Raw genomic sequence first — 24,029 nt, forward strand, 5'->3', positions numbered from 1 at the left:
TTTTAGTATTACCCCAACTCTCCATTTCTTTATCGGCATAACAAATGTATTTCTGAAACAATAGTTACTGGACTTACCATGAAATTCTCATTTTCAGGATGGCATAGAAGAGCAACCCACAACAACTGGGTGTAATCCCCCCCATGCTAACTGGACTGGCAGGAGCTAACATTCTTTTTCAGCGGAGAGTCATTTTTATTTTATCTCACCCCTGATTTGCTGATCTGCCACCAAAATGGGGAAGGGGGCTCACTCTTTATTTGCATCTGTTTAAATTCTATAATTCACTCTCTTTGTTCCTTACTGTAAATTGTGTATTTTGTCAGAGAGGGGCAAAGAGAAAGGCAAATACATCTAGTTGCCATGGCAAGATAGACAAAAACCATTGGGGAAAATGCTTAACAGCTAACCTGCAAAATAATGTTACCTCCTGCCAGTCCGCTTGGCATATGGCAGTGAAACCCAATTGTAGCAGGTTGTTCTTCTGCTTCATCCCAAGAGTGATACCATCTTGACATCTAATGTTAAAACTTTACCTACTCCAATACCAAAGAAAACAAAACTTGATTTGAATTAGATTAGCATTTTAGGTCTTTCCTTACTTTACAATAGAGAATATATTCCACTATGTTGTTTCATACACACCGTTACTTTTGCCAGGTTGTACAACTACTTCTCTGCCAATTGGTGATACATCCATACCTGTAAGATATTAAATTTTCAACTTAAAACTATAATAACATGGACATTGTAATATATTTAGCTCTAGACACAAACAATACCAACATTACCAACAACAATTTAACATTAGTATATATTTTATAGATAATCTTTGAAAAAATACTTCAAACAGCAAAATTAGCTGGGCAGTAGCAGAAGCTTGACCCAAAAAATAGTGCATGACAGAAGTGATTGAATTGGGCTTTTAGAGAAAGAAATTGTTTCTATTAGTCTCTTCAAACAATAGAAATCTAAAAAGCTTTGAACCTGCCACAAGAAAGAAGAAAGAAAGAAAGAAAGAAAGAAAGAAAGAAAAGAGAGAGAGAAAAAAAGGAAAAGCCATAATGGTAATCCAGACTACAATCTGTAGACCTCTGACTTGACAACTCACAACTAACTTGCCCATGCAAAAGGAAACAGAAGAGAAATGAGGAAGGAAAACTGGGGTTAGCCTGTTTCTTTGTGGAACAATTCATGCCTAAAACAAGTATAAATCATGGCATGGCATGCAAACATGACCACTAAGCAGGAGACAGTAGAGAGGAATCAAGCTGGTTCCACTGGCTACTTTAGTTGTAGTAATAGAACATACAGGATAATCTTTCTTCACACAGGACTAGGAGAATATCAACATAAAGATAGCTAACTTCTCTAATGTAGTAGTGTAGCATCTTTCCCCCCCTGTTGAGGATCACATTTCCTCAGGGTGACTTGTCAGGGACTGTATGCTAGTAATTGTTGTCGACCACTGTTCAGGTTAATTCACAGAAAGGGGTATGTTGCTGTCATCCAACTTTGTGTGTCCACAAATCTGTTGAACATTCTACCTTGCCTATCCTGTCTGCCACCCCACACAACCTTCTCCACCCACTCTGTGCCTGGACCACACATAGGTCTCCTTGCTGTATCACAGATTAAGCCCATAGCATATAGAAAGCCAAATCATACTGTGAGTCAGATGTAGCCCACCATCCAAGGTTCTCCATTAGTCATAATAAATGTAGAAGACCACAAGAAGAAACTCTAAACTATGAAATACTTATTTAGATTATGTTTACATAGAGAATTGTGTCTAGGATTTAAGGAGAGTACATACACGATAAAAAGTAAGCTGTATACACCGAGTAGGGCTCTAGAGGTCACATGTAACAGAACCTTGAAGCATTATGTCAACAAGTCTTTCTGAAAAAGTTGCCACACAGTCCATACATTTTAGTTGGTTAATGAATACTTAAACCTGCTCGGCTCCATTTGACACAGGGCCAGACAGAACTACAGCATGAAGATCTGCATGGTTCGTAACAGAGATCTGAATCTTCCAGTTTCAAACATGAGAAAAAACTTACACTTTGTTGAATTAAGTTGAGAAACCTGTTTCCCACTATGATCTGTCCACGGAGATGGAACGATGACGCTTTTGGTAAAAAACTAAAAGAAAAATATAAATAATGGACCATTCAATATATACAATCTACTTCAATAAAGATACCTATATTTTTGTATAAGATTAATATGGATGTGTCATTGAACTAGTTTTCAATTGGAGCTAACAATAGCCTGCACAGTGTAGTGGTTTTAATGATCCAGGAGTGGTTTAAATATTGCAATAGGAAATTGGGAGCCCAGTGTTTGAATCCCATTCATTCATGGAAACATATTACATGACCCTGGGTGAGCCATACACTCTCAACCTCAAAGGCAAACTTGCTCCAAACCAATTTTGTGACAGATTGACATAAGCCAGAAATTACTTGAAGACAAACAACATTTTCATTTCCCTGGTAGCAAGGATGAAGGTAAAGGGATCTAACTTTTTTCTTCAATCCATCATCAGCTAACAATAACTAGTAAGAGCCACCTCTTAGTCACATATGTATATAAAGCACAACCCCAACACAGAACTCAATATGCCCCATCCTAAAGATCTGTCCCCCAGAATAAGAGTGGAGAATGAAGGCCTTTTGGGGGTTCAATATTATGTGGAAGGCAACAGGTGCCTTGCCTTTATTTGAATAGCCTGGTACACAAGAAAACATCTGTATTGCACTTACAGGGACTATATTAACCAAGCTACCTTGTAGTGGTGGCATGGAGGTTCCCAATTCACCTTCAACTTCACTTTTTATGCACAGGCAGTTTTGCTTTTAAAAATATTGGGGCATTTCTACCGTAATCCTTCCTCCCCACTTCCAGACATGCACACTATTTTTATTCCAGTTTACATTGCATAGAGCAGTCTGTTCAAACAGGACTTTGATTGCTGAACACCATTTCTTAGGAGAGAAATGTGAATTGCAATATCGCTATAACTTCAAGATATTTAATTAAAAGGACACACAGTACTAATAGTTACCTCTTCAATGGCTTTTTGTCTTTTTTCTTCCATCTCTTTATCTATTCTACAAAATACAAAAGAAACACAGAATGAAACAATATAGTCAGTTTAAATGCAATGAACGAAAACTCCTCTGTAAACCAGTTGAACAAGGGATACGTGGGCTGATGAGTTTATGAAACAATGTAAAACGATAATTTGCTACTTTGTTCTAATCATGGGCTCAGTTTACTGCATGAAAATAAATCAACAAACCTGGCTTGACTTAAATACAGTGCTTGACGACATATGTCTTCAGAGTCAATTTCCACAGGATTGATTAAAGCAAGCTTATCTATAGACCATCTGAATTTCCCAGGAGTCTATATGAGAAGAACAACAACAGTTATATGTGCAGCAATACAAAAAAATTACAGTGGGCTTCTTCAGAACGTTAGTGGATATGGAAGTCAGAAATAAGGGATATATTTCTTTTATGCAGTTTTGATACTGGTAACATACTGATGTGAAAAATTGAAATCTGGTTTCTCTACTTTGGGAGTGAATGATGTACACCCCTCTAGAATGTAATGGTAGCTCTTGAGTCCTCCAGATTCAGAATTCACCCTTTTTTTCTGGTAAAAAGGGGGGTCCTGGGAACTTCTTGGAACAAAATTAATATTTTAAATAGGTTTTTCAAACCAGTCTAGGTTTGATTGATTTTGGTCTCTTCCAGCTCTATGATTCTTAAGTCAACCCCTGCATTCATGCTTTTGACAATCAGATCTGATTATTTGCAGGTTTGGCTCCTCTGAAGCCTCCCTCATTCATTTTGAAAGACTGAGGCCAGTCATAGCGGGAAAGAGTCCAGGAGGGCAGCTGGGACAATGGGTGGGGAACTGAGCCTCTGCTAGCCTCCTTCTCAACCTCCCTTTCTGTCTTTGCCCCTGCAACCAGAACACCAGTCACAGCAGTGAAAATACTTTTGGGAGGGTGGTTAGAGAAACAGAGGAGAGCTGAGCCTCCTTCCTCCTTGTTCCTACTTTTTCACCTGCCCCCAGCCTCCTTGTCTCTCTCCCCTACAATAGGATCTCAAATGAGTTTTCCAGTCACAGCAGGGAGGAATCTGAGAGAACAGAGGAAAAAGTAAGGAGACAAGCACCTTCCATCCCTTCTCTGCTAGCCACCACTTTCTCCTACCTCTTTTCCCACCTGTCTCCATTTAGAACTGCAACCTAGTTGCAGGAGAAAGAAATAGTGAGGAAAGCCAGGGTAAGATGATCACTGCAGCTCCGAGTATGAGAATGCCTCAGTATGAAGAAGGCCTAGTGTGAGAAAGTCCTCATGTGCGAGAAGGCCTGGTGTGTAAAGCTTCATGTGTGAAGGTCCAGTGTGAAAGCTGCTGTATGTAGAGCTACTGTGTGAAGCTTCTATGCACGTTTGGTGTGAGAGGAAGCTCTGTGAGAGCGAAGCTGCTTATCTGCATGAGAAAGAAGCCCAGTGTGGAAGCATAGAAGGAAGCATAAAGAACTTTATTTGTGTTATGGAAACCTTGTTCCTGAAAATAATGCAACCATATTATTTTACTTCAAAGAAAAGCCTCCTAAGAAAGAGATAACATTGGTCTGTGTATTTTTGTTCTTTTTACCACTTTTGGCTACTGGTGTTGGGCCACGCTGCTGCTAATAGGTTACTCTACTGTGCATTTATGGGGAGGGTCTTTCTTTTAATAAGCCCACTTGCCGAACAATGCTTGGCTGACTCCCCCCTCCAGATTTCAGTCCAATGTGATTGGAGCATTCACATGAACTCTGATTGAAGGGGAGAGAGACAGGGAGGTAGGAAGGCAGGTGAAGGAGGAGGGAAGAAAGAAGGGGAGAGGCTCACCCCCCACCCCTCAATTTCCCAGGCTGCCCTCCCAGACTCCTTCTCCCCCACTGTGATCAGTCACTCCATGTAAGCTCCTGTAGCAGGAGAAGAAGCAGGTAAGTAAACGAAGGAGATTAACAAAGGCTCAGTTCCCCACTTATTGCCCCACCTGACCTCCTGGGACTCCTGCCTGCTATGACCAGCTTTTGGAGGGAGAGGTTCAGATCTCCACCTGTTTCCCCTGTCAGTCTCTCAGACTCATTGTCCCTGCAGCCTAGATGGAAAAAAGAGAGGTATGGAAGGAAGGCAGGTAGAGAAAAGGGCAAGGAGAGGAAGCAAGTTCCTGGGAAGCACAGAGGTGTGGCACTGCCCCATGTCCCCCTTCTGGGCCCTCACTGTCTCCCAAAAGGATCCATTAGGTATGTGCAGATTTTCCATATTTCCATGGATTCTCCAGTACTAACCCATGAAAGTGTGGACTGCATACCTAAGTCAGTGCAAACACACTCAAATATAAATGAGACTCAGTCACAAAACTGGATGGATTACTTGGCTAAAAACCTGAAAACTGCCAGAGATGAACCTAAGGTCTAAGGTAGGTGGGTCTGTGAGTCTTCATTAACTAAGGTAACTTTGTTCAGCTTTTGCAAGAGATTAAAGAGCAGGAGCATGTTCTTTTGTTACTTTCAAATGCTCACAGAACAATGTAAGAAAACAAACCGCCAAGTTTTTTCAAAATCAACACTTGTAGGCATTGTGTGCATATTGTCTTTGATATGGATGGAATGCACGTAACCACACACAATCAATTGCAAATCTTACCTCTGAAGGTTTTGTGGATTTAAAAACAGTTGGGCTGGACACAATCTGTTCTCGTAGGTGGCTATAATCACTTGGACTTTCAAAGGGGTTATGGACCCTTAGATGCCCAGGACTCTCTGGAGTAATCTGCATGTTTGCCTCTTTCTCATCACTCATCTTACTCAGCTGCAGTTAGAAAGAAATGAAAAAATTGCTTGGATTAGACATCTCAACTGCCCTAAAGATTTAGAGGAACAGTTTTTACAAAATCCTTCCCACAGGAAACCCTTTCTTTGGCAACAGGTGTTTTGGAGCCCACTTTGCACCCATACACCCTGCATGTTTCAGGAGAACATTTCAGGAGTTCTTTCTAGTTTGAATTGAATGAAATCAACCATCATATTAATGCCTTGATTGACTAGACAGTACACCCTCATCACACATCTGCATCGGGCTGTTATCTTGTTTACTGGCTCCCGTGGCTATAAATCTAAGAGGAGCAGCTTGCCCCAGTGTAGACATGAGCTGCACTTTACTAATATTTAGAGGCTCAAGAACAAGGCCAAGGCAAACTAGGTAGCAAGTCTCAGCCTAAATTGGCTTATAATTGCATTCTATTATCACCATATGTCAATTATGTAGTGGTTTAGTATAAGTTTTCACACACACACACACGTGTATGTGTATCTATGTAATTTAGAAATTTATTTTATTTTTATTTGCTTTTTAATTTGTTGTACCCCACCTCAAGCCATCAGGAGAGGCAGGTAACAAATAAATGTATTATTATTTCCCACTGGAAGAAAAACTATCTTGGCTCACATCATTCTTTTTCTTTCCTCCCTTTCCCTCAAACCTTTTCCTCTTTTCTTTCTTCCCTCTTTCCTTTTCCCTCCCTTTCTTTCTTTGCTTCTTCTTCCCCTCACACACACATCGCCTAGCAGCAGCCAAGCCATTTCATTCCCTTTCTTTCCCAGTGACATCACAGAGGGCATTTCACTTAACCACAGCCAATCTGCTTTCTTCCTGTTCTTTCCCTCTGCTCTGGGCTTGAAAGTGGGGGTGTTTTTTAGTTCAAACCCCTCAATTATTTTAATTGATAATGAAGGATATTGTTCCAAGTTTTGTCCAGATCCATCATGCCATGTAGGAGCCTTTGTGGTAGCAACTAAGTGACAAACATCCATATATACTTCTTTCTATCTATATATATAAAAGAGTGATGGAATCCTGGCGACCGACAAAACAACAAAACTACAGGCCCCCCAACCTCGAAATTTGACAACACAACCCATCATCCATGCCTCTAGGTTGATACAACAAAAACAAAAGAAAAATAAAGTCCTAATTAGAGGAAGATGAATAGTTGTTTTTATCCAATTGTTGCCATTTAGAAGGCTAAGCTCTGCCCACTTGGTCTCCTAGCAACCCACTCAGCCCAGGGGACAGGCAGAGTTAGGCCTCACTTAAGCCTCTTCCACACTGCCTATAAAATACAGATTATCAGATTTTAACTGGATTATATGGCAGTGTAGACTCAAAGCCCTTCCACAGAGCTATATAATCCATTTATAATCTTATATTATCTACTTTGAACTAGATTATATTACTCCACACTGCCATATAATCCACTACAGTGTGCATTTTATCCAGCTGTGTAGAAGGGGCCTCATATAATCCAGTTCTACGCAGATAATATAAGATTATAAATATACAGTACAGTCTCACTTATCCAACATAAACAGGCTGGCAGAACGTTGGATAAGTGAATATGTTGGATAATAAGAAGGGATTCAGGAAAAGCCGATTAAACATCAAATTAGGTAATCATTATACAAATTAAGCACCAAAACATCATGTTATACAACAAATTTGACAGAAAAAGTAGTTCAATGCGCAGTAATGCTATGTAGTAATTACTGTATTTACGAATTTTGCAACAAAATATCACAATGAATTTAAAACACTGACTACAAAAACATTGACTACTAAAAAGCAGACTGGGTTGGATAATCCAGAACATTGGATAAGTGAATGTTGGATAAGTGAGATTTTACTGTAATATGAAATAATTACTGTGATAGAATACAGAACAATATAATCTCTAAAACCAGGACGGTAAATAAAGAGCAACACTCTGAAAGCAGGAAAATTGGAAATTCCACAAAGGAAACAATCAGGGCCAGCTAACACCTCCCAAGGAAGGATTCTTCCACAAAGGAAGCTGACAATGGAGTGAAGCAGTGTGTATTACCAAAGTCATTATTATTAATTATTATTATTATTATTATTCTTATTATTGTGTTGCTGTGAACCGTGAAAATGAATACAATCTGGCTCCAAGTATTCAAAAACACTAAAATCAGAATATATAAAAATTAATGTGATATAATAAAACAGAACAATACAATCTCTAAAATCAGAACACTAAATAAAGAACAACACTCTGAAAACAGGGGAATTCCACACAGGAAACAATCAGGGCCAGCTAACACCTCCCAACAAAAAATTCACTCAGGGAGGAAACAGCCAGACTTTAAAGCTGCAAGGCCATTACATCCTAATCATTTTCCCTAATTGCAGCATTCATACTTACTTCCAACAGACAAAAAAAATCAGAAATATTGTATATTCACAACCTTTAGGAAATAATATCCCGATTGCGCAGCGTGTTAAAGCACTGAGCTGCTGAACTTCTGGACCGAAAGGTCACAGGTTTGAATTGGGGGAGCGGAGAGAGCCCCCACTGTTAGCCCCAGCTTCTGCCAACCCAGAAGCTCAAAAACATGCAAATGAGAGTAGATAATAGGTACTGCTCCGGCGGGAAGGTAATGGCGCTCCATGCAGTCATGCCGGCCACATGACCTTGGAGGAGTCTACAGACAATGCCAGCTCTTCGGTTTAGAAATGGAGATGAGCACCAACCCCCAGAGTCAGACATGACTGGACTTAATGTCAGGGGAAACCTTTACCCTTTACCTTAACTACCACCAATTCCTCAATACTTTATTTCCCATACCACCAGACTTCGCCACAGCAATGTGTGGCTGGGCACAGCTAGTTGGTTTATAAACTTTAAGTTAAGTATCCCCCGAACATCAAGCTCTGATTTACTTGGTTGTTTCTTACACCTTACTTCTTTCTCCTTCTTACTGTTCTTCAGCATGAGAGTAAGCTTATAGCAACAAAAGCTTTTGACTCTGCTGCCACCATGAAACTGAAAATACCAGCAGGGTAAAGACTAATCACAAGTGACTACTTGTAACAGAATAATTGTTAATTTCTTTTTGCTGTATCCACTACACTGATTGTAAGCATGTATTTGCTTCTGCCTCTGTTACTTGGAATATTGAAACAAGTCAATTTAGTTTCTCACTCCCACCTCTTTTGCTTTTCGGAGTTAATAGTATATTGCAGGTTAGGTTCAAAGCTCCCCTTATGATAAGATTAACTTAGAATCATAGAGTTGGAAGAGACCTCATGGGCCATCCAGTCCAACCCCCTGCCAAAAAGCAGGAAATTGCATTCAAAGCACGCCGGACAGATGGCCATCCAGCTTCTGCTTAAAAGTCTCCAAAGAATTAGCCTCCATCACAGTTCAAGGCAAAGAGTTCCACTGTCAAACAGCTCTCACAGTGAGGAAGTTTTTCCTAATGTTCAGGTGGAATCTCCGTTCCTGTAGTTTGAAGCCATTGTTCCGCGTCCTAGTCTCCAGGGCAGCAGAAAACAAGCTTCATCCCTCCTCCCTATGACTTCCCCTCACATATTTATACATGGTTGTCATCTCTCCTCTCAACCTTCTCTTCTGTAGGCTAAACATGCCTGGGTCTTCAAGCTGCTACTCATAGGGCTTGTTCTCCAGATCCTTGATCATTTTAGTCGCCCTCCTCTGGACACCTTCCAGCTTGTCTATATTTCCTTTAAATTGTGGTGCCCAGAATTGGACACAGTATTCCAGGTGTGGTCTGACCAAGTAAGAATAGAGGGGTAGCATGACTTCCCTGGATCTAGACACTATACTCCTATTTATGCAGGCCAAAATCCACTGGCGTTTTTAGCTACCACATCACATTTTGGCTCATGTTTAACTTGTTATCCACGAGAACTCAAAGATACTTTTCACACATACTACTGTCGAGCCAGGCGTCCCCCATTCTGTATCTTTGCATTTCTTTTTCTGCCTAAGTGGAGTATCTTGCATTTGTCCCTGTTGAACTTCATTTTGTTAGTTTTGGCCCATCTCTGTAATCTGTTAATATAAACTTATCAGACTGTTGTCAATACTCTTCTTCTCAGAAGGTTAGGAAGATGGGAGATGCCAAGAGAGTGAAACACAGCTCCAGCTACGCCACCATCTTCCTAATTCTACTTTGGTTTATGTATAGATAACGATATTAGAGATATATATGTATTACGTCTTAGTTAATTTACTATTCTGTTGTATATATAATGGGACTTGAGCACTCATAGATTTTTGTATCCATTTGGGGGTCCTGCAAACAAGCCATGGCAGATCCAAAGGTACCATGGTTGATAGCAATGCAGTTTTCAAAGGACATCTCAGTTCACAATTCACAAATACATTAAAATAAAACATAATTTGAGTGCTTAAGCAGAAAGAGGTGAAATACATACATATACAAAAATGCAGTTGAGCTGGTTTCTAGGGAACTATGCTTCTTATATTCAGACAGGCATTTAAAACGAAATCTTAAAGGGAAGGACATGCATTATTGGAGTAGCTGAAAGGTGTTAAACTGTTATTAATTTTTAAATTGGATTTTCACATAATTAATTGCAATGAATTCATTTCCATTTTAATATAACCCTTTGATATGTTTTAGTTGTATTCCTTTTTAAAATGTGGGTCCCAATCCTGGGGGAAAGTGCAGCATTATCATTATAGCAATATTAAAAGAACTAATCACCTCCAACAAAGGATTCCCCAGGCAGGAAGCAGCCAGGCCTTGAAGCTGAAAGGCCAATCCATGCTAATCAAGGTGGTTAACTGCAACATTCACACTTGCCTCAGGCAGACAGGAGTTCTTTCTCCCACCTTGGGCTTTCCACAGATATATAAAAACCACTTGCCTAGTTTCCAACAGATCTCACAACCTCCTAGATGCTTGACATAGATGTGGGCGAAACGTCAGGAGAGAATGCTTCTAGAACATGGCTATACAGCCCGGAAAACTCATAGCAACCCATTAAAAAACTATTAACAAGGATGAATAATTAATAATGTGAGGTCCCTGCCAAAGTATCCGATAGAATTTTACTTACAGCTCCTACGGCAAACCCTGTAACCCGCCTCGTTCACCTTCCTGTTCATTCAAACTCCCCTCCTTCCAAGCTTTCTGACCCTTATCCCCAGCTCTTTAACTCCTCTGCTGCCGGCGGCCAATCACCGCGGACCACTATCATGGGCTCGGCCAATCAGGGCTCAGAACGGGAGCTTTTTTTCTATACACATTTGAACCAGCCTATGCTACCGACCCGTTCAGAGAAGTAAAGGGCATTGCGGAGGTTCCGAGGGGCGGGGCCTCATTCAAAAGAAATTGCGTCCCTATTGGTCAGTAGGACTTGAAGAGGCGGGGATGAGCGTGACGCTTAACGAATGAGGGGCCACGCGTGAGGCCTTAGTAAAGTGGTAGACCGCCTGCCAAGGCAAGTTGTGGAGAATCTGCATTTCCGGCACTGAATTGAAAGCGGGCTGAACCAAGTTTCACTATGGGGTACGCAATGTTGTTTTGAACTGGTAGCAGCCCTGTTGAGGGATAACGGGGAAGCGACTCACGTTTCCGACTGAACGTAGACGAGGTCTGGTTGTCGATGGAGAGAAACTCCGCCCCCCTTTTCCACATCCAGCCCCTTCGTCCCCTCCCCCCCGTCCTCGAGAGTGGTCTCGCCCAAGAACTTACGGCCAAAGCCTGTGCCTATTTTTTCTCCGCGCGTCTTCGTTCTGCATCCGGGTTAGAGGGCACTGCCAGCTGTGAAGCCGCGGGAGCCCTGTTTAGTGTGGGACCTTTACCCCGCTTCTCTTGTTCTTCCGCCATGGCCAGTCCGGCTGCCAGTTTGAACGCTGTGAGGGAGACCATGGACGGTGAGTGAGGCCGCGCTGTGGGGAGAGGAGGATACCCTAGCATGCAGCCATGGCCGTTCAATTGGGTTCAAACTGCATCAATCCCACAGTGTAGATGCACCCTCACGCTCCTTGCAGGAGGATGAGGCCTGCCCTTTGGCCTGTTTTGAGCCCAGGCGTCAAGTTCTTCTATTAAAATCAATGGTATTTCACACTGCTTGATTGGATATTCTTAAATATATATAATTGGGGGGGGGGGGGGAGATAATCTGGCCCCTGTGGCCACCTTTAGAAGCAAATGGCAAGTGCCTTCTAGTCTCAATACTGACAGTATGAATAGAAAAAAACCCAGTGATTCTGATCACGAGTAATAATAATAATAATAATAATACTTTATTTTTAGACCGATCTATCTCAAGGGACTCACTGCGGATTCCAACATATATGGAAAACATAAGCATTCTCTCCTGACATTTCTCCTTGCGCTATGGCAGGCATCCTCAGAGGTTGTGAGGTCTGTCGCAAACTAGTCAAGTGAAGTTTATATATCTGTAGAAGGTCCAGGGTGGGAGAAAGGACTCTTGTCTGCTTGAGGCAGGTGTGAATGTTGCAATTGGCCACCTTGATCAGCATTGAATAGCCTTTCAGCTTCAAGGTCTGGCTGCTTACTGCCTGGGCAAATCCTTTGTTGGCTGGCCCTGATTGATTCATGTCTGGAATTCCCCTGTTTACAGAGTGTTGTTCTTTATTTACTGTTCCTGATTATAACACTGGTAGCTAGCTTTTGTTCATTTTTATGGTATCCTCCTTTCTGTTGAAATTGTCCACATGCTTGTGGATTTCAGTGGTGTCTCTGTGTAGTCTGACATGGTGGTTGTTAGAGTGGTTCAGCATTTCTGTGTTCTCAAATAATATGTTGGGTCCAGATTGGTTCCTCAAGTGCTCTGCTATGGCAGACCTCTCTGGTTGAATTAGTCTGCAGTGACTTTAATGTTCCACTAAGAAAATCCAACAAATGCTACATTCAGCAAAGAACAAGAGGGATCCTATCATCTTTACAGGAGTCTACCATATATCATGCAGCTGTGGACAAGTCTACATAGGGACCACCAAATGCAGCATTGCCCAAACACAAATCAAGGAACATGAAAGGCACTTCAGACTAACTCAACCTGAGGTCAGCCATAGCAAGCACTTGATGGACCAACCTGGACACAGTATATTATTTGAGAACACAGAAATGCTCGACCACTCTAACAACCACCTTGTCAGATTACACACAAGCATGTGGACAATTTCAACAGAAAGGAGGAAACCATGAAAATTTAAAAAAAATCTGGCTACCAGTATTAAAAACACTCTAAAATCATGACAGTAAATAAAGTGGAACACTGAGAAAACAGGGAAATCCCAGACATAAAACAATCAGGGCCAGCTAACACCTCCCAACAAAGGATTACCTCAGTCAGGAATCAGCCAGGCCTTGAAACTGCAAGGCTTTTCAATATTAATCAAGGTGATTAATTGCGACATTCACACTTACCTCCAACAGACAAGAGTTCTTTCTCCCACCCTGAAACTTCCACATATATATAAACCTCCCTTGCCTAGTTTCCATTATACCTCACAACCTCTGAGGATGCCTGCCATAGATGTGGACGAAACATCAGGAGAGAATACTTCCGGAACATGGCCATACAGCCCAGAAAACTCACAGCAACCCAGTAATTCCGGCCATGAAAACCTTTGACAACACAATACAGGGTGTTTGAAAAAGAACTCCCTATTCACCATTTAATTTAAATGGTGAATAGGGAGTTCTTTTTCAAACGCTCTTGCATATAGATGACCTGACTTTAAAATGTAATAACAAGCAAAATAGCAAAGATAAAACTTAAAAGCCCATATAAATAAATGTATAATATAAATGTATCACTAGATAAAACAACTAGAAGTTAGTGAAATATAAGAAGAAAGTGTGGAAGATTTTATTCAGTCTTAAAATACACAAGACAGAGTTGGAATATGCCCTCACATTCATATCTTTGCTCTTCTTCCACTTTTACTACTACAAAAATGTATTTTTTTCCTTTCTATGTCAAAGAAAGGAACAGCTGCAGAGTCTAATTTTCTCTTCTGTTCACTTAGCCTGCATGTTCCCATTTTTGTTTCCAATGAGAGACTATATAAAATGATATATTAACAAAAAATAGGCAGCCTTTTGATTCTAATTGCATTGCTCAAATTGTAGTCACCCCCCCCCTTTTTTTAAATGCAATTTTATATTTGCTGCACAGGCAAACAGATGGATGATTTTGAGCCTCACTCAGATGTAAAGTATTATAGCTGCTTAAAACACAACCATAACTTTTAATTATCCTGCCTTTAGAAAAATACCTCTGTAGGATCTTCTCCTGTGACCACAGAAACCTCCACATCCCCTGCCAGACTTGCCTCTGATGGAAATGTTTTAAAAATCAATGTCAGAAAGTGCCAATTGAACATCAGCAATCAGCCTTTGAGGATGCCTGCCATAGATGTGGGTGAAACATCAGGAGAGAATGCTTCTGGAACATGGCCATACAGCCCAGAAAACTCACAGCAACCCATTGATTCTGGCCATGAAAGCCTTCGGCAACACACCAGCAATTTGAATCTACCAGCCATTGCAGTTGCTTTCACAGATCAGAAAGCCCAGTGAAGGCCACTGTTTCGCTACAGTGAAAAGTATATAGTGCTAACGTATACACATGCTGGCACTGCCTGGGAGAGCGCGGATGAGCTCCCTCTATCAGCTCCAGGTGGGGACAGGAGAGAATCCTCCCACAAGGATGGTAAAAACATCAAAACATCCGGGTGTCCCCTGGGTAACATCCTTGCAGACAGCCAATTCTCTCACCTCAGAAGTGACTTAAGGTTTCTCAAGTCACTCCTGACATGAAAAAAATTGCCCGAGTGTCTTTGGGGCCACTGCCCACCTCCTTCATCCCTTCTCCAGTTCTGAGAAGAAGACTTACCTCACAATGGCCCCTTCCACAGAGTTGAATAAAATCCCACATTATCTACTTTGAACTGGAATATGTGTGTGAATATATGCTAGCACTATTGTGAATTCAGTTAACCCAGTTCTTAACAGATATTGTGAGAAATTCTGCCTTGATATTCTGGGTTATATGGCTGTGTGGAAGGGCCCTGTGTTTCCATTGCCTCCCTTCCCCTCACCTTTCTTTCCCAGTGACATCACAGAAGGCAACCTCGCCCCAAAACAGCCAATCCTCTGACACTACAGAGGGCCACTTCACCTAGGGCCCTTCCCTACAGCCCTATAACCCAGAATAATCCACAATATCTGTTTTGAACTGGATTATCCGAGTCCACGTTGCCATAGATCCAGTTCAATGTGGATCTTATACCGCTGTGTGGAAGGGGCCCTAGTAACGGCCTTTGTGGGACAAACACAAACTGACTTTTATATATATGACTAGCTGTGCCCGGCCACGCGTTGCTGTGGCGAAGAATGGTGGTATGGGAAATAAAGTATTGAGGAATTGGTGGTAGTTAAGGTAAAGGGTAAACGTTTTCCTCGGACATTAATCCCAGTCATGTCTGATTCTGGGGGTTGGTGCTCATCTCCATTTCTAAGCCGAAGAGCCGTCGTTGTCCGTAGACTCCTCCAAGGTCATGTGGGATGACTGCATGGAGCGGCGTTACCTTCCCACCGGAGCAGTACCTATTGATGCACTCACATTTACATGTTTTTGAACTTCTGGGTTGGCAGAAGCTGGGGCTAACAGTGGGGGCTCTGTCAGTTCCCGCAATTCAAACCTGCGGCCTTTCGGTCCAGAAGTTCAGCAGCTCAGCGCTTTAACATGCTGTGCCATCAGGGGACATTATTTCCTAAAGGTTGTGAATATGCAATATTTCTGATTGTTTTTTTTTTTGTCTGTTGGAGGCAAGTATGAATGCTGCAATTAGGAAAAATGATTAGGATGTAATGGCCTTGCAGATTTAAAGCCTAGCTGTTTCCTCCCTGAGTGATTTGTTTGTTGGGAGGTGTTAGCTGGCCCTGATTGTTTCCTGTCTGGAATTACCTTGTTTTCAGAGTGGTGTTGTTTGCGATATTTTATATGCTTCTACTGTCTGTGGCCCTGAGAAAACAGAGGATTGGCCAGACTTTGATGATGGGAATCCTTTGTTGGGAGGTGTTAGCTGGCCCTGATTGTTTTCTGTGTGGAATTCCCCTATTTTCAGAGTGTTGTTCTTTATTTAGTGTTCTGATTTTAGAGATTGTATTGTTCTGTTTTATTATACCACATTAATTTTTTTATATTCTGATTTTAGTGTTTTTGAATACTTGGAGCCAGATTGTATTCATTTTCACGGTTGACCGCAACACAATAATAATAATAATAATAATAATAATAATAGTAAGGATAGTAATGATAGTAATAATAAGGACTTTGGTAATACATAGTGCTTCACTGCCTTCTCAGCTTCCTTTCTGGAAGAATCCTTTCTTGGGAGGTGTTAGCTGGCCCTGATTGTTTCCTTTGTGGAATTTCCAATTTCCTTGCTTTATTTACTTTCTTTATTTCTTTATTACTGTCCTGGTTTTAGAGATTATATTGTTCTGCATTATTCTATCCTAGAAATTATTTCATATCAAAGTAGAATCTCACTTATCCAACATTCGCTTATACAATGTTCTGGATTATCCAACACAGTCTGCCTTTTCATAATCAATGTTTTTGTAGTCAGTGTTTCAAATTCATTGTGATATTTTACTGGTAAATTTGTAAATACAGTACAGTAGAGTCTCACTTATCCAACATAAGTGGGCTGGCAAAATGTTGGATAACCGAATATGTTGGATAATAAGGAGGCGTTAAGGAAAAGCCTATTAAATATCAAATTAGGTTATGATTTTACAAATGAAACACCAAAACATCATGTTAGACAACAAATTTGGCAGAAAAAGTAGTTCAATACGCAGTAATGCTATGTAGCAATTACTGTATTTATGAATTTAGCACCAAAATATCACAATATATTGAAAACATTGACTACAAAAATGCGTTGGATAATCCAGAACGTTGGATAAGCGAGTGTTGGATAAGTGAGACTCTACTGTAATTACTACATAGCATTACTGCGCATGTAACTACCTTTTCTGTCAAATTTGTTGTATAATATGATGTTTTGGTGCTTAATTTGTATAATGATTACCTAATTTGATGTTTAATCAGCTTTTCCTGAATCCCTTCTTATTATCCAATATATTTACTTATCCTGCCGGCCTGTTTATGTTGGATAAGTGAGAGTCTACTGTATATTTCTAATCTTATATTATCTGCTCAGAACTGGATTATATGAGGCCCTTTCTTCACAGTTGTATAAAATGCACACTGAAGTGGATTATATGGCAGTGTGGAGTCAAGATAATCCAGTGCAAAGCAGATAATATAAGATTATAAATGGGTTATATAGCTGTGTGGAAGGACCTTGAGTCTACACTGCCATATAATCCAGTTCAAATCAGATAATCTGTGGAAGAAGTCTAAGTGAGGCCTACATCGGCCTGTCCCCTAACTGAAACCTGGCTGTCCCTTGGTTGCTAGGCAACGAAGTGGGCAGAGATTAGCCCTCTAAACTGGCAGCAATTGGATAAAAACAATTATTCCTCTCCCTCTAATTAGGACTTTATTTTTCTTTTCTTTTTGTTGTATCAACCTTGAGGCGTGGATGATGGGTTGTGTTGTCAAATTTTGAGGTTGGGGGGCCTGTAGTTTTGTTGTTTTGTCCACTGCCCTGATGCCATCACTCTTTTATATATATAGATGGATAGATGCATACGGATCTGGTTTTTTTTTACAGTTTTATTTTTTATCTGTTTTTATCATAATTCAAAACATTTGTTATACATCATTTTGTATGCAACAGGCACCTAATGTTCAATACAATCTACAATACATTCTATTGCATCTACTGCTATTTTCACAATTATACATATTTTCTATCCCTCACCACCGTGCTCCCCTCCCCCTGAGCCAATTCTTTTATATATCATCTGTACAAAATTTCATTTCCTCTCATGGAGGTCACTTTCCATCTTTCTTTTTGAATTCACTTTCTTTTTTTATTTAGGACATACACATACACAACATTTACAATTCTCACCACCACCATGAGGATTATTTTCTTTTACATATTAATCCTGTTTGAGACAATCCTTCTAGATTTACATACTGTATAACATTTGTATCCTATTTCCTATGGTCTGATCTCTAGGCTTATTCATAATATAATTCTTGACCCAGTTCCATTTTTCTTCAACTTCTTGCATTCTATTTTCATTATCTTTTGAATCATTTAATTTTACATACATAATTTCAAATTCCATTTGGTCCACCATATACTGATACCATTTTTGAATTCACTTTCAATAAATTTTCTCCATACATCATCAAAATAATTTTGTTTCCATATCCCTCTTTTAACTTTTAATTTGCATGTCAGCTTAACATTTATTGCCAATTTCCATACTTCTTTATACCACTCCTCTATTCATATATATATTTCTCTTTTCCAATTCCTTGCTATAAGCAGTCTTGCTATTGTTAATAAATTTATTACATCCTTTCCCTCTTTTGTTAGCTGTTTATTATTATATGATGATAATTAAGCTATACTAGGATTTCTTTCGATTTTCATTGTATCCTCTATCTCTTTAAATACCTTCCCCAAAAATTACTTACATGTATACATTGCCACCACATATGTATATATTTTCCCGCTTGTCATCCTCTCCAGCAATTTTTTGAATAGTTTTTGTTTATATTGGCTATTTTGATTTATGTTAGATACCATTTCCATATCACTTACAATAATTTTCTTTAACGCATATTGATAATTTTTTCAAATGTCTCTGTCTTTATAATTGTGACCACTTCATTTCATTTATTTTCATCCCTAAATCTTTTCCCCAAATCTCCTTGAGAGTGTTATTGTTTATTTTTCCATCATTTATTTTGTTTAATATCTTATATATTTTGCAAGTTACTCCTTTCAGATTTTTATGTTCCTCTATATCTCTTTCATTTTGTATTATTTGTTCAAATTGATTAACCTTACTTCCATTTTTATTATTTTTATCCAGTTTTTGAACCATTGTTCTAGTTGCATACAATGGAACCATGGCAATTTTATTTTCCTGAATTTTTTCATAATCCTTTCCTTCTTCATCCAATCAATCTCTATCTGCCTTAATGCAATATTAATAATGACAACAACAACAACAACAAATGTGTTGGCCACCTCTCCTCACAGCTACAGGATGGGGTACAACACAGTCAAAACACATCAACATAAAATACATATATAAAACATACCACTACAAAATACATACACCAAAACGCATGGTACAAAGATCAAAATAAAATGCAACTCCAAAACTCATGGTTCAAAGTTGACAGGATAGGCCCTGCTGAAAGAGATGGTTCTTTTGTTGTGTTTCAAATTCTGACAACTGATTTAGCTAGCAAATCTCTTCCAACAGATCATTCCACAGTTGTGGGGTAGCCGATGAAAAGGTCCTCTGGGTGATGGTTGTCAGTCAGGTTCTGGCTGATTGGAATAGATGACTCTCCAGATGACCTCAGTGTCCTAGAGAGGGGATTTTTTTATTTATGACATTTGTAAATTGTATGGGAGAAGGCGATCCTGTGGTAACCTAGACCTAAACCATGTGGGGCTTTAAAGGTCAAAATCAGCACTTTGTACTTTGTTCAGAAACTGTCAATCAGTGGGTGCAAAATGCTAGATGTTCCTGTAAGTAGTCTAGCTGCCATTCTTTGAACCAGTTGGAGTTTCTGAACTTGGTACAGAGGTAACCCAATGTACAGCACATTGCAGAAGCCCAACCTTGAGGTTACCAGCATCAGTACTACCATCTTCAAGTCCTCCAAATCTAGGAAGAAGCACAGCTTTCATATTAGCCAAAACTGGTAGTAAGCACTCCTTGCATCTACATTTAGATAGACAGATTCAAGAGCACTCCCATCTACGGACACAGTCTTTCAGGGGGAGTGTAATCCTATCCAGAACTGGTTGATACATCAAGGTTGATTTAGGACAGGTGGGGAAAAAATATACAGGGTGTTTCAAAAAGATGGACCCAAATTGAAATTGCTATATCTCTTCAACCACAAACCACCTATGAACTCTTTTATCACTTGAAAGGGTGAGGCTTAGAGTTTCAAAGGATGACCACTAGATGCCGCTCCTAGTGCACAAACAGCCCTTCAGTCATGCGCAAGATGGCTCCGCAACACAAGGCACTTTATGTTCTTGTTTTATGAATGACTCAGGCTAGAGGCTGTTTTTGCAGTAGGAGAGGCATCTTGTGGTACTCTCTGTGCCCACATCCTAACAATCATTATTACAAACAAATCTTGTATCTTAGTTTACCGTTATCTGTGAAATCATCTTTCCCTTTTTATCAGAATGCATTTGAAAGTTATTTTTATATGTGCAAGAAATTAACTTAAACAACTTTCATTTCTAAATCATTTTCAGTCCTGCTTGAAATATCAAGAATATTAAACACTGGGCTCGATATGGAAACCCTTTCTATTTGTGTAAGACTTTGTGAACAAGGAATAAACCCAGAGGCATTGTCTGCTGTGATTAAGGAACTGCGCAAGGCTACAGAAACTCTGAAGGTATACTAAATATGTGGAGAAGCAGCAGAATTCATTCTGTGTGTTCAAGATAAACAATGTTAAACTGTTGATGAACTTGATGTGCACATATTTATTATCCTTTCCAAAAGCCTAATTAGTTCATCGTACTTTCAAAAACAATCATATTTTGATTGCTATACTTTTCAAGCCCCAAAACTTTCGAAAACTTTTATGTATGAGCAAATATTGTCCTTAAAAATTAATACCTTTGTAGTTATCTGCTTTCATTTACATAGGGCTGTTGCTTCCTCTTTTTTTCTGTAGTTAAGTAGACATATCATCTAAACAAACAAATAAGGGCCTACCTACATCTGGTTTTTACCCTCTGCTAGAGTAATTCATTCAGTGATTTGTTGAATCATAATTCATTACTTATGGAAATAATACTGATTCAATGTGTCTACTCTAATGAAGACTAGAAGTTGAATTTAGGCCTGCTAGTTTTTAACTGATAAGCTTTTTGTGGGCATTCCGTACCGCAAAAGATATTACTTTTCAATAAAAAAAATCTTTTAAATTTTATATCTGGCCTTCTACATGTTTATGTAGAAGCCAATGCAACTGAACTCACAGTGGGGTTTACTTTTAATGGCCTTTCTACACTGCCATATAAAATCCAGATTATCTGTTTTAAACTGGATTATATAGTATTGTAGACTCATATAATCCAGTTCTAATCAGATAACGTGGATTATATGATTTGATAATCTGGATTATATGGCAGTGTAAAAGGGGCCTTAGTCTATTCTGTTACATTGACTCAGGGTCTTGATGGGCTGATTCTTTCACCACCATCCTTTCTGCATCTCTGGAAAAACCTAACCCAGAAACACACATATTTAGATGGAAATTGCTATATTAAGTGTCCTTAATGCTGTTACTCATCTATTGTTAATGAACCCACTATAATTACTCTTCCTAGGCAAATGAAAATATGGCAAGTTGACTGTGCGAGAGAAGAGTTTTACATTGAAACGAATGCCCACGTAGGAGTCTATCAAATGAACAGAAGATTGTCTCTTGTTTAGTACTATAGGGCATGATTATTGTTTATGCTGGTTTCCATGCATTTCTAAAGTGTTTGCTGAAAATGAAAAACTCCTACTATAGTGTTATGTTTTTTTAAAAAAAATTAGTAGCAAGTACTCCATCAAAACTATATTTTTGTTTTTATTACATATAATGCTGTTAGAATTTTCTAATTATGCATTTAACAAATCAGAGTCTTCATCATATTGGTAGTATTTCAAAAATGTCAATCTTTCTTATAGACGCAATGCACATATAGACCAATAGATACTGCACTTCTATAGTTCTGTTATTTCACTTTAACTGCCAAGAAATTCTAGGGTTTGTAGTTTAGTGAGGTTCAAGAGCTCACTGGCTGATAATTTTGTATGTCCTTTCCAGGACTACAAATCCCAGATTTGCATAGGGAGCTTCCCTGGCAGTTAAAGTGGAATAATACGCTGTAACAGTGTAGTGAGTTTGGTCTCTAAAAGCATGCTGAGTCATAACTTTTAGAGGATTCTGTCTTTATACTGGGAAAAAAATCAGTGAAAGGGTTAGGTGAGAAGAAATTTTTATTTATGTATATACAATTTAGCACATAGTTTAAGTAAGAATGTCCATATATTGTTTAAATCTTCCCCATGCTATAATTCAAAGTTGGATTGCTGTCTCAGTAAACCTAAAAAAACAGCTTTCTATCCTGTGAAGAAAGTTGCTATTTGAAAAGAGATTGTGTTGTCGAAGGCTTTCATGGCCGGGATCACAGGGTTGTTGTATGTTTTCCTGGCTGTATGGCCATGTTCTAGAAGTATTCTCTCCTATCCTTCTAGAACATGGCCATACAGCCCAGAAAACATACAACAACCCTGAAAAGGGATTGTTTATTTAAAATATATTCATGTTGTATGTGCACAGTATCCTGTAAATATGTAAAGAAGCTTATCTGTGAGGCAATATTGTGCAATATGGAATGCTATAGTTAAGTACTCATCTTGATTTCAGTGGAAGTATTAAGCATTTATTCCTTCTGTTGACATTAATGTTAACCAAAAGTGCTCATGTTTGGCTGGATCATGATTTGTATACCTTATTATTGTGTCTTGTTACCTGCTGTTAAAGACTGTCCAAAGAATAATAGAACTTTATTACCGAGTTCATGAGAAAGGTTATCAAACTTTAGTTGAGGTAGATCAAATTACGTTTTTTATTTATGGACAATCTTGATCTTTCAGTGTCACAGTGGAGTGTTCATTTCATGACAGAGAGAAGGTTGCCCATAAATCAGAGACAGAGACTGTGTGAACTGTTCTGGTCGTAATCATTACAAGAACATTTTTATGTGTTATACTTGCTTCAAGGATTGCCTACACATTTTTCCTCCATTGTTCCTTTTTGTATTTCTGTCTTTCATGCTATTTTTGTACCGTCCTTCTTGAAATTTGTATCAGTAACATGACTTCTTTTATTATTAAGGTTCCTTTATAAGAAATAAAACTATTATACAGCTGTGGGATTTGTCTGAGGGCATTTTTAAATGTTTGACACAGACATTTTCTTAACGAAATCTTTAATATACTTTAGCTTTTGGGAAGTATAGGACACAGCATTTCTATCTACATTTACTGTGCATGTATAGTGGTAGAAGCAAGGGAAATTTGGCATGTTAGTTGGTGTGTAAAAGTAGGTACAGAAGAAATCTGAAGCTGGGACAGTGGAGGATGCTGAGTAGAGAGGAAAATTAAAGGACCAAGGACAATTGTGAGCAGAGTAGGAGGTGAGACCTAGACCCCTCCTACACTGCCATATAATCCAGATTGTCTGCTTTGAACTGGATTATATGAGTCTACACTGCCATATTATCCAGTCAAAGCAGACAATCTGGATTTTATATGGCAGTGTAGAAGGGGCCCTAGTGAAAAATATGTGAAGATGAGATTTGAAGAAAAAGGGAAGATGAGACATCTGAATTAACATAGGGCCATGAAGAAACACCACTAAAATCAAGTAGGTACTATGTGAAAGGGGAAGAACTGGGAATGCCAATTCCAAGACATACCTAAAAAGGGAGTCCCAAAAAAATCAAAAGCTTGAAGAAACATTGAGTGATGGAGATAAAGAGATGGCAGAGCTGAGAAAAGTAGGACTGGGGGCCCTTCCATACAACCATATAACCCAGAATATCAAGGTAGAAAATCCCACAATATCTGCTTTGAATTGGGTTATTTGAGTCACACTGCCATATATTCAAGTTCAAAGCAGAAAATGTGGGATTTTATTCAGCTGTGTGGAAGGGGCTTGAGATAAAATCACTAGAGCCTAGGCCCCTTCTACACTATCCTATATCCCATGATCTGATCCCAGGTTATCTGCTTTGAACTGGATTATATGAGTCTCCACTGCCATATAATCTGGGATAAACAGATAATCTGGGATCAGATTCTGGGATATAGGGCAGTCTAGAAGGGACCCTAGACATAGAAGATACATTATT

The 24,029-nt window shown here is 39.3% G+C and overlaps 2 protein-coding genes across 4 annotated transcripts in view; one reads left to right on the plus strand and one right to left on the minus strand.

Moving 5' to 3' along the window:
• The window catches only part of bora (BORA aurora kinase A activator), a 40,336-nt gene extending 28,692 nt beyond the window's left edge, over nt 1–11,644 (minus strand). Inside the window, exons 1-6 of one of the 3 annotated variants that reach the window (XM_062975576.1) lie at nt 10,988–11,215; nt 5,726–5,890; nt 3,311–3,417; nt 3,074–3,119; nt 2,067–2,148; nt 646–702 (exon numbers count right to left, since the gene is read on the minus strand). In XM_062975576.1, coding sequence (XP_062831646.1) covers nt 646–702; nt 2,067–2,148; nt 3,074–3,119; nt 3,311–3,417; nt 5,726–5,881 — 448 coding nt within the window. In that variant the 5' untranslated portion in view covers nt 5,882–5,890; nt 10,988–11,215. Of the gene's footprint in view, nt 1–645; nt 703–2,066; nt 2,149–3,073; nt 3,120–3,310; nt 3,418–5,725; nt 5,891–10,987; nt 11,216–11,625 lie in introns of those variants that run through there. The other 2 variants (XM_062975575.1, XM_008106911.3) reach the window with 2 other exon arrangements.
• On the plus strand, nt 11,392–23,046 carry mzt1 (mitotic spindle organizing protein 1). Its single transcript, XM_003218661.4, has 3 exons — nt 11,392–11,807; nt 20,361–20,506; nt 21,450–23,046. The coding sequence occupies exons 1-3, from the start codon at nt 11,537–11,539 to the stop codon at nt 21,471–21,473; spliced, it is 441 nt and encodes a 146-aa protein (XP_003218709.2). The 5' UTR covers nt 11,392–11,536; the 3' UTR covers nt 21,474–23,046.
• Nucleotides 23,047–24,029: the final 983 nt, after the last annotated feature.

The sequence above is a fragment of the Anolis carolinensis genome, chromosome 3, assembly GCF_035594765.1.
Source record: "Anolis carolinensis isolate JA03-04 chromosome 3, rAnoCar3.1.pri, whole genome shotgun sequence".
NCBI lineage: Eukaryota > Metazoa > Chordata > Lepidosauria > Squamata > Dactyloidae > Anolis > Anolis carolinensis.